Source organism: Mya arenaria, chromosome 10, assembly GCF_026914265.1.
Source record: "Mya arenaria isolate MELC-2E11 chromosome 10, ASM2691426v1".
Taxonomy (NCBI): domain Eukaryota; kingdom Metazoa; phylum Mollusca; class Bivalvia; order Myida; family Myidae; genus Mya; species Mya arenaria.
In genome coordinates this window covers 16,282,703-16,294,968 of record NC_069131.1, presented here as the reverse complement: position 1 = coordinate 16,294,968, position 12,266 = coordinate 16,282,703, and the positions used below count along the sequence as shown (strand labels likewise).

Sequence of the window (12,266 nt, the reverse complement as noted above, 5' to 3'; positions counted from 1 at the left end):
ACAATGTTTAGCAAGATATTACATGATAAAACGTTTGATGAAAACAAAAATGTTTTATTTTGGAAAATTTTAAAAATGCCTTATATTTGACGTATGAGCAAGTAATAAGAATAAAGTCACAAGACATTTATATTCTAACATTCACTGATTGACTCTTGCATTCTAACAATGTATACTATACACAGTATGACCAAATGAATAAAAATTAAAAGAAACATTTTATTGTCCAAAGCCTGCATGCTCCAAAAGTATCACATTGACAATACTAAGATGTGTATACAGTTTCTTACACTAGACTCTGTTTTGAAATCTACTACTGAACAACTTTTCTGTTTCAGTTTCAATCCAAATTTGAGATACTTCAGTGGTTAACTATTGGAATCAAAATGGGCATACTTTCAATCATTCATAACATGTGAACTTTTACACAAAGAAAGACAACTTTTAATATGAAAACATATTCACTCTATAATCACTCAAAAAAAATGAACAGTTTGTGCAGTACTTGAAAATGTCGTATTACACCAAGCTGAATGTGTAAGGCTCAATGTTGGAACTATATGGCCTGTTTTATTTTCGGAAGCCATCATGAGCCTGAAAATATATACAAAGGATTGTGTTGATTTCAATGAACATGTACACAAAAGGAACTACATACAGTCAGTATGTTTGGCATCATACATGTTTTAATGTATACGTTGTCCTTAGATATAATATTGACGTCATTTTTATGGTAGCGCGTAGTAACACGGCAAACCCATGCGTTCCCTACCGCACTATCGAGGACTGAAATATTAGCCTGACGTTGGTCTGGTATCGTGCAGTGACACAGAAAAATGAATTGAAATTGATAGACAAATAAATTTAGCCAAAGAACACGATAGTATACTACATTGTACTTACGTTCTACTGTTTTTAGATTCTTCTCTTTCTGTAGAACGTTACAAATATACTATATAATCAGAGGAGTACATTTGGTATTACAATTGTACGCGTGTACACATGAACGAACTGTCGATATTTGAAGATCTTGAATTAGTTTAGTATTTATAAACGTATATATATATATAATGTATACATACGGTGTAAAATGGTTCTACACCATTAATTGAAGCTGCTCTCTCACAGATTTACAGTTGTGACAACTTTTTACATTTGGATCTGGGTCCCGATTTTGACTCTGACATCATTAAGGAATTTTGTGAACTCATGCGAATCTAGAAGAGCAGAACGACGCCGTACCATCCATTAATATATTCCTACAACTGCACTCCACATGAAGATCACACTGTTCGAGTTAATGTTTGGAAAAAACAAGCTACCAATTGATGCAGCATTTGATCTAAATGTAGTTGATATGCCGAATAATCCAACAGCCAGAGATCACATCGATGACCAAGTATGAACATACTAGTTTAAATAAGTAAAAAGAAAACTCGTGAGAAGACCTTGCACAAAAATCATCTTGTTCCGGTTAATTACCAAGATGATGAAGATGATGTTCTTGCAACTGATGAAGGGCCGACGGACAAATTGACTGTTGAAGAAGGTAATGTTGGGGCAAATGAAGAAGTAAAAGATAAGGAAGATATAACAAAAGGTAACGCCACACGGGATTTAGAGGATGACATTGGGTAGTATGTGATTACAGCATATGTACGTGTGGACGCCCACAGATCTGAGTCATGCAAAAGGTATAGGTACAGAAGGAAGAAAAGAAAATGAAGTTGTAAAAAAAACCTGACGTTGGTAAAAGAGGTGGAGGAGGACTGCTTAGTTGAGAAAACCCAGATTTAGTAAGACTGGAGAACGTCCACAGTACAAACGGGGCTAAATATCATGCTGCAGTAGAAATTGAGGTTGAGGAAGTAAGGCAGGAACAAGATCAATCAAATCACCAAAGACAACCTAATATTGAAGTTGATGTTGAAGAGAGGCGAGAGGAAGGTGCTGATGCTCGTCAAAGAGAACCAAAGATATGGAAGAAGACAATGGGAAAATACATGAAGCGATGATGAAAAACAAGTTCAGCAGTCTAGGAGATAGCAAAACGAAGGCGCCTGCAAAATATACTGACTTTCACATGCACCAGATAGTGACAAGGCCTGGATAATTACAGAATAGACGCTATGAATAAGCTAGAATATTCTGATACTCTTGGGAATACTGATCCGATGATAGCCCAGAAGCTTGTAGACTCTTAAATTTTAATGCATTTAAGGTAACAATATCGAAAAAATACCACAAAAAAATGTTTCATGTACTTTGAAAGGCGTGTGGACAAGAATTTATTCATGGGCGAGAAAAATAAGTTTGAAGACTGAACAAGTAAACTATCGGGATTGAGTATCTTGTATTAAGAATACTTGTAAATGGTGAACAATTATTTTTGCTAAAGAGATACGTTATTATGCTACTGCTGATTAGGATTTAGTCTGTAGATTGAAGTAGTTTGGAACTGTAGTATTGAAGTATTGCCGAGAAGTCTTTTGTTCGAATCGATGTTGAATGTAGCCCGGTGAGATTTTAAATAAAGTTTTATTCGTTTGTCACCACAGTATACAAGAAAGTGTGGGATCATGACTGATTTCATTTCATGATTTATACTTGCTTGATGAAATATGCATAAGGATAGTATCTCCTTTCAACATCAACATCCCGATATATATATAGAGATCACTTGACTTTCCCTCGTCATGTGATTATAGCGCACTATATTACCATCTGTTAATCCCGTATTTGTTTTATTCACGGCGTTGAAACGTCAATATGTTTTCTTATAATTTAATAATAATAATAATATACCACATTTATATAGCGCTCTTTCAAAAAATGCTCAAAAGCGCTTAACAATACATGGTTTAACAGTACAAATTAATCAGAAAGGAAAAATATATATGCAAAATTAAACAAATGTAAATTAAAGGCAATGTGAAAAGTTCAAAGCAATGCTTAAAAATAGGCATGGAATTAAAAATATAAAGCAGTTTTCTAAGACATATTCTGAAAACATAGATAAAACAATCGAATGACTAATACTTAAAAATAGGCATGGAATTAAAAATATAAAGCAGTTTTCTAAGACATATTCTGAAAGCATAGATAAAACAATCGGATGACTAATACTTAAATGCAATATAATATGAAATAAAACCATTCTATTAAGATATTGGAATATGGGATATTTTCCATCTTGACTGTTCCAAATTACATAATCACAGTTAATAAAGTAAGCGATTCTGTTTTCAGTTCCCATAAACCTGAACGAAGAAGTGAGTCTTTAGTTGTTGTTTGAAGCTTTCAAGAGAAATACAGTCTCTAACATGTGCTGGTAAAGTGTTCCATAGTTTAGGAGCAGCCGCAGAAAAGCTCCTATCCCCAAATTTAAGTTTTGTTTTTGGTGGCAGAAGAGTTAGCGATTGGTTGGCTGAACGTAAATTTCTAGTCGGTTTGTAAACGTTGATCATATCATTAATGTATTGTGGAGCTTTGCCATAAAGTGATTTAAATACATGAGTTAGTATTTTGAAATTGATTCTGTAATCCACTGGGAGCCAGTGAAAATCTTTAAGCACTGACGTGATGTGACTAAACTTTGACTTTCTGGTAATTATCCTAGCAGCAGTATTTTGTACAAGTTGTAGCCTGTTCAATGATTGTTGTTGGACTCCATACCAGAGAGAATTGCAATAGTCCAATCTAGATGTTAATAAGGCATTTACGAGTGTTTTCGTAGCATCCTCGTTGATGTACTGTCGAATGCGTCCTATCTGTCTCAGCTGAGCGTAAGTTGATTTGCACACAGACTTAACATGCGACTCCATGTTCATCCGAGAGTCTAGAAAAGCACCAAGATTTCTTACGTTAGCTGATTGAGTGATAACAGATGTTCCAACATTAACTGTAAGATTGGATACTTTTTCAGACTTATGACTAGATGAGAAAACTAAAAAAAGTTCCGTTTTATCCGAATTCAGTTTCAGAATATTGTTAGAATGTGCATGATTTCAGAAACACAATTTACTACACGATTTACCATGTCTTTGATAGTTGATTCATCTATTGGTTCAAACGACAATTACATTTGGGAATCATCAGCGTAGAAATGTACATTTAGTCCGTGTTTTCGACAAATAGCACCAACGGGTTTTGTGTACATGACATAGAATTTAGGACCCAGGACGGAACCTTGGGGGACACTATAGGTCATGTGCACGGGTTCGGAAAGCTCACCGTCAATACATACGGTCTGGTAGCGGTCGCTTAAATACGATTTCATACACTCGACTGGCTTCCCAGAAATGCCAAAATGCTGTTCAAGACGTGTGAGCAATGTTTTATGGTCTATGGTATCGAACGCCGCAGATAGATCAAGCATCACTAAAACAGTAACTTTTTGTTGGTCCAGTGAAACGATATTTAGTTGTGTTTTAACAATTATTTTATAGTTTTTGGATTATTAGTTGGCTTTTATTTATTGTTATGGCCAATGCTTCGCTAGGCAACGATAGTGTTGAGAAAGACAGCTTATCGTTAGTAGAATTGGACGATAACAACTTTGACACAGAATCGGGTCGCTCACATGTTCACAGAATAAATCTTCTCGTACCCCGCGACCAAGCCAGAAAGAGCTGGATTTTTGCTAGCTCGGACAGGCAGAGACCAGTAACCAGTGCTTCTACTTGCACAATAATTGAGAGCACAATACCACAGAGGGTTGACACTTTGATGCGTGTTCCTCTCTCACCGATACATGACACGGTATTTACACATGATGTGGCCAATGACACCTTATCGTCTACTAAGTATGCCTAGTCAAAGAGATGGTGCGGATTTGTTAGGCAAGGATGCCGCATCGGAGACCAACAGTCACAAGGCACATACGGCTTGAACTGAATCTGATCATGATAGTGATGATCGTTTCCGAAAGTATAGTTCAAAAACGTGTAATGTTTTGCAACAAAATCTGACAAAAGCGACAATGGAGTTTCTTTAGATGACAGTCAAATATCTGTTTTGAATGAGTCCTTGCGAACAGATAAAGCAGCACAATTCTCAGCTTACAAAGACATTTAGAGATCAGCTTTACCTGTATGAGGCAAGGCAGAGGATATATTAGCAGTGCCAAGTATTGACAGCATTGTAAGGAATTAACTGTTGAAAAAATACGGACATAAATTCGCAGTAAAATCACAATCTTCGTGTTCTCAGCCATTGAAACATTTGGATAAAAATTGTATATCAGGGAGCACATGCAGTCATGGGTATTGTCATCAATGTTGTCAAGTATTGGGTAACCTTTTCTCTAAAATTATAGACAAACAATGCAACATTGAAAGTGCTGTGCAATGTGTGCGGGACACCATAAATACAAAATCCCTCGACCAAGTGGCTAGGTCAGGGACATGATTTATTGCGGAGAAAAGCCGCTATGGCTTACTCGGGACTTAGCGATTCCAAGGAATTAAGAAATCATATTTGGAGTTTGCCCTTATCACAGTCAAGAGTTTTTGGAGCAGGACTTGAACAAAAACTGAAAGAGAGAAAGAAAATCAATACTGCTACCCGACATGGACAAGCGGAAAATGCCAAATGCTTCAAACCAACACTGGAAAAGACCTAGTTTCAGTGATGTTGAACGGCCTCAGTCACTGTACCGTAGTCAGGCACTATCGTTTGGCTTAGATACTGTTGGAACCGGTTACAAGGCACAATCGCAGACAAGCTTTCAAAAGGCCACAGCTACAAAAACCTCTGGGGTACGCTACCAACCACGCGTTTTTGCACATTTCGTACATCGCCGCGATTTTTCCTTACCGCGAACGTTAACCTTTTTATCTAATTTTCACTATACGCGGCGATTGAAGCATAATGCACACCGCGTTATTCCACCGCGTTCCACCCATTCGAATTACCGCGATACGCTGCGATACGAAGTGTTAATGAACGGTATTTAAGGTAAAGAAGGTAGCTGTCTATTTTCGGAAGACGTTTTCTATGATCCCGTCCTATATACATAATTCTAGTCAGTTTTATTAAACTCATACAAACTCCATCCGTTATCTAAAAATCTTGGTTCTTACTCAAAACGTAGTTTGATCCCTAAAAATTATGCTTTGCAACTGTGGAAGTATTAAGACGCTTTTGTCAACTTGTTAAAAAAATCACGGTAAGTGCATATTTTTGGAAGACGTACGCGATAGCAGAGAAAAACGCGGCGATGACGCGCGATGACGCGCACCACCGCGTTGGATACCGCGGAATATATCGCCGCGATTCCTCGCGATGACGCAATCTCTTTGGTTGGTAGTGTAAGTAGCATAAGGTTGTCCGGTTAGCGCAGTGGTTAGCGCACTCGCTTCTCACCTAGGCGACCCGGGTTCGATTCCCGGCCTGGGCGCATGTGAGTTTGGTTTGTGGTCACCAAGCCGGACAAGTGGGTTTCCTCCGGGTTCTCCGGTTTCCCCCACAACACAAGACCACACTCTCGCGTAAAATCGTGCCAACGAGAGTGATTAATATAATGTTGTTATAACTTGTTTCACAATCGTTGTAAAATAAATATGTTTAAACTAAACAAAACCCGAGATACCAGTAGGGGACACAATCAGTTTGTTTGCAAATCAATTGGGAAAAATCACAAACGATCATTAGATCTTTGATAATAGAAGGTTACAAATACGAATTCTAAACAAACCCTAATTTCCACTGCATAAAACAAACGAACATAAAAAAATGAATATTCTGTGACAGGAAATAGATACTTTGATGCAAAAACAAGCAATAGAAACAGTAAATCAGATCATATATCAGGGTTTCTACGGTACATTTTTCTAGTCCCAAAACATCAGGAGGTATGAGACTTGTTATGAATCTGAAACTTTTCAATGTTCTGTACACTTCAAAATGGATACCATCAAAACAGATTTTGCATTTTGCCTTGATCTTGCATATTGTAGAGGATCAAAGGACATTGCTTAGTTTCCTTACAAATTAAGGTACTTTTATAAATCAAGAAAAAGTATCAATTCGTCCAAAATCAAAAGATCACTTACGTAGGAAGTGTATTAGATTTTCAAAAAGGGTTAGATTTTCCGACATCAGACAGACTTAAAAAGATTCGTCTAGCAGTCTAGACTGTATTAGGACAATCAAAGTCAACATTACATCAATATCTGCATTTATTTGTCCTGTTAGCATCGTGCATAGAATTGATACCTCTTACAAGACTTCGAATGAGACCAATTCAGTTGTACCTGTTACTTTTTTGGAATCCCAGTTAGAAAAGATCCCTTTAAAACCCAATCGAGGAGAACATCTGAAATGGTGGTTACATACTCTAAATACTTCACAGGGCGAATCTTTTCACCAAGTTGTGACACATATAACAATACAAACTAAAGTAAGCCAGAAAGCATGTGGAGACAGTTTTGATTCGTTCAGATAACACAACAGTATACCTGAACAAACAGGGTGGTTCCCAGTCCCCATTTCTCTGTCTGCAAACATGGAAAATCTGGTCATTAGCAGTTTAACACAATATATTTCTGAAAGCAGCCCATATTGCGGGTAAGCTCATTATATTGCCAGACCAATTATCAAGGAAAATGATACGTCCAATCAAATAGACAGAGGACAGGTCAATCACTCACAAGATATTCTGGAAGTGGGGTCAACCATTGATAGATCTATTTGCCTCACATTTGAACAAACAAGTACCAATATTTTGTTCTTGGATTCAACACCAAGAAACTAATGGATGCACTGACAATTCCATGGGAGGGGATGTTTGCATATGCTTTTTCCCCATTGTGTCTGATTCTAAGGGATATTCAGTACATGAAAATGTCACTACAAAATCATTCTGATAGCCCTGAAATGGCCGAGACCAGAACCCAATACCCATAACTAGTATACCTATCAGAAGAGGCCATACTGCAAATACCAGTTGTTCTAAATTAAGAGCACTAGACACAGAAAGTTTATTCTAAGTATTCAATCTCATCGCATGGTTGCTATCAAGAATCATTTCAGAACAGAGGGATTTTTCTAAACGGTCTAGAAAACTGCTCCAATCTAGTTCTAGTTGAAGGTCTGGGACATAAAAATATTATAACAGAAAGTACAGAAGATTTTGTAGTTGGTGTAGTGAACTGGATATTTCTCCCTTTAATTCAAGTATAACTCAATGTGCAGATTGTTTTGCTGATCTGTATCATGTGGGGCTGCAGTATCGTACATTAGCATTTAACAGGTCTTTGTTAACTGCCTTGTTATCGACAGTACCCGAATCGAATTTGCCCTAAGTTTGGTCTATGCTCCAAAAGTAATCATTTGAACCTTTGTCAAAATGTCAAAAACAAATTTAAAGTTCAGAACTTACAAAGCTGTTTTTCCTACAGCATTACCGTTTCGGAGGAAAGGGTACCTCAAGGCGATATGATTAGGCAAAGGAGCGGTATCAGTCCAAGTGAAGGGAGAGACATTCCTAAGACATGGTTTAAGTAAACAAGACAGGCCTAATCATTTCTCAGTCAAGCTATATGTGCCTGCATTTAAGAAAAAAAAAACACTCTTGGACCCAAAACGAGCTTTATACTGGTATCTGCAACAGACTGGTCAGTTTATAAACAATATTGGAAAATCTGAATTTAACCCTTTTATAGCAATAAATAGGCTACACCGAAATGTGCCAAAGCTGATAATTAGTAAATGGATTGTCATACAGATAGCCTATGGTTACAAATCTAAGAAAGTGATAGCACACTAGACAAGGTCATTTGGGACCTTCTTGTGTCCTACACAAAGAGGCATCTATGCTCTCTGCTCTCTGTGTTGGAAGCTGCAGATGGGTCAAGAGAGACTACATTTGTTAGATTTCATCTGAGGAATATTGAATCCTCAGTATACACATACATATGATATTTTACATTGTGTATAAAAACTTTCTGATTATTGAAGTGTTTAATTCCCGACGGATTCCTTTTGGTCGTTCAAGTAGAATTATTGTGTATGATATATTATTTAAGTCTTAAAGAGATAAAAACATTTATACAGAATGAGTAAAGAGGAAAGTATTTCTGTTGTACAGTATTTGATTGCTTAAGGTAACATCGTATTTGATTGATATACTAGTGTTATGTAATTCGTACTTATAGTCATGTTTTACTATTGTTTAATTCTTTATGTGCAGTATGTTGATTATTCACCATCTGAGTGATGAATACAAAATGTTATAGAGACAAAGTGTTTGATTGTTTTATATAGTCACAATCAAAATAAAAGAACAAAGACTACGAACCCATCCCTCAACTCGAGGACCATCTCTTATAAATTTATATCTACACTGACAACAGTATAAGCCGGATTTACCTGGGTTAAAGTCCATTTCACCTGATCCTTCTGTCATGATCCCTCATTAATTCATCTGTACATAATAATAAAATTATTGTTTACCTTTAAATCAAAAAGCAAAAATAGAAGCATTTAAGATGGGAAAATTAATCGTTATCAACTCCTTTACGTTTTGATATTAATTTCTATGAATGGAAAATACCTTTCACACAGCAAAATAAATTCAAAATGAGCACGATTTTGGCGATCATCATCCTGCTACCGTTGCGAGATGTAAACAAACTTTTAATATGAATGCAAACGTTAAGAGACACTTCACTCTTGATGGTGCTGAAACCCGGTATCCGGTACCCGGTATCACTCTCCGATAGCTGGCTTATCGATACCGGGCTAGGTGGTACCTGGGTATTATCAGATATTGTGGAGTTTTAATTATGTTTTCTTTTGTGCATCTGTCGGTCTGATTTTTCTGCTTAAAATGTCATACGTTTTATAATAGCCCCAGTATTGCGTTTCTAGAAATAATGCATAAATCATTTAGTCATGAACAAGTTCATCTTCATTTCTGCAGTAGATTTTATACGAGTTCACATTTAATCCTGCAAACGTCTATTTGATCAAAATGAATTTTATAAAGACATTCAGGAAGGGTTATCTTAGAAGCAATTACGTTAATTTTATTAAATGGTGTGTGAAACTGGCGCAAACTGGTTCGTGGTTGAAAATAAGTACGTTTATAGCATGCAGAAGCGTGATATGGAACAGCATCCAGGCAAACCTTTTGTGAGTTTCTTTGTGGTGTAAAATAAGGTAAGTTGACAATTCGGCCTAGTCATTTCGGCACCATAAAGCTTAGTCGATTCGGCAAATAATGTTAATGATCTTTATGCGTTCATGATTATAAGAATAAAGTAATCATTTGAAAGTTGACAATTCGAACTCTACTATTCTCACTTTCAGTTGTTATACGAACCTTTTATTTTTTACACATTTATCATTCACAAATGATTCGATTATCCAATAAGCGTATCATGTACCATATTTTCCGTCATTACAAATTGCTCAAGATTACTGGCATATATACATCTGATCCTTTTTGTCTGTATCAACTGTTTTTTTCTATATCTGATCTTTACGTCTAAATTTATTTCAGAAGTTCTGAGTTTAACACATATTGGTATATACATAAACGTAACGCTAACTGGATCTGAAATGAATGGGTATAGAAACATTAAACAATGTTAGAATTATTTTCTCCATTTTAATATTTAACTTTTATTTGGATTTTTTTCAGTGAAATAGAACAGAAGAAAGCGAATGTTTGGCATTTTAAAATCTAAGTGGTATAATGAAATCCATTTTCTATAATTCACAATAAATGCATATTTTTAACCAGGTTTTCAAAATAAAACCCTGGTTATTAGAATGCCATATGTCGTTGTTTTTGTTTCTTTCGGGCGTGCTTTGGTTAGGGTTTACTTATCTTGAACAAACTTTGTATATAGACAGTGGCTATGGACTCTTAACAGTATTGCGTTTGGGTCTCCTAGAGTCAAGGTCAAGGTCACTTTTATTAAAAAAAGAAAACGGTTGAAACTGAATAACGTTAGCTAGGGTTGACATAGCTTGGCTTAACTTGGTATAAAGGAAGAATTAGTAGAACCTTTCACGGGATTGCATTTGGGGCCCCTGGGTCAAGGTCAAGGTCACTGTTACTAAAATTAGAAAACATACTATTGAAACTGAATAACTAAAGTTAGGATTGACATAACTCAACTTGGTATTTAGGAACAGTTGATAGACACCTTTATAGTGATTGCGTTTGGGGCCCATAGGGCCAAGGTATAGGTCACTGTAATTACAAATAGAAAATTAAACCGGTTGAAACTGTAAAAATATAGCTAATGTTGATATATGTTGACTAAACTTTGTATTCTGGAAGTGTTTATGGAGACTTTTCATGGGATTGCGTTTTGGGCCCCTAGGGCCAAGGTCACTTTTACAAAAAAGAAAAACGGTTGAAACTGAATATGTTTAGCTAGGGTTGACATATTTTGACTAAACTTTATATTTTGATAGATTTTATGGAGACTTTTCATGGGATTGCGTTTTGGGCCCCTAGGGTCAATGTCAATGTCTCTGTTACTAAAAATAGAAAAACTAAATAACTTGAGTAAGGGTTGACAAATATTGACCAAACTTCATATTTAGGAAGGGTTAACGTATTCATTTCATGGGGTTTGGGGCCCATCAGGTCAAGGTCTAAGCCATAGTTACTTTAAATCGAAAAAATAACTTAGAACTGAATATTTAGGAAGAGTTTATGGAGAATATATATTGGGTTTCGTTTAAGGCCCCTGGGGTGAAGGTCACTGTCACTGTTACTAAGAATAGAAAAATGGGTCAACCTGAATATCTTTTGTTAGGGTTGACATATCTTGACTTAACGTGATATTTAGGAAGAGTTCAGGCGACCTGTCACCGGATTGCATTTGGGGCATCTAGGGTCAATATCAAGGTCACTGTAACTTAACATTTATTTAACCAAATAAATCGCAGCATATTGTAAAGGCTTTAAACTCTGTGGAAAATATTATCACAGCTTGAAAAGTAGTAAGCGTCTAATTGGATGCAATGCTGTTTTAGTGTTAGTACCACCCATGCAAATTTTTGTAGCGGTTGTTGGTGCTATTCACGCAGGAGTTACTGCTTTGCTAACCAAATTCATGTTGAAGAGCAAAATTCATTATTGAAAGCCCAACACAGAAATTTTAAACATGTTAATTCATACACACAGACAATGCCAATCCGAAAGGATATTGACGACAAATTAATATCTAAATCAGGTTTTTGTTTAATATTAGAACTTTAAAAACAAGCCAATTTTTGTTGTGCCACTTGAAGGATACATA

The 12,266-nt window shown here is 36.2% G+C and overlaps 1 protein-coding gene across 1 annotated transcript in view; it reads right to left on the bottom strand.

Moving 5' to 3' along the window:
- The window catches only part of LOC128204382 (ADAM 17-like protease), a 35,869-nt gene extending 26,261 nt beyond the window's left edge, over window positions 1-9,608 (bottom strand). Inside the window, exon 1 of the mRNA XM_052905799.1 lies at window positions 9,557-9,608. Within this exon, the coding sequence (XP_052761759.1) occupies window positions 9,557-9,608 (52 nt within the window). The remainder of the gene's footprint in view (window positions 1-9,556) is intronic.
- Between the last annotated feature and the right edge of the window lie 2,658 nt (window positions 9,609-12,266).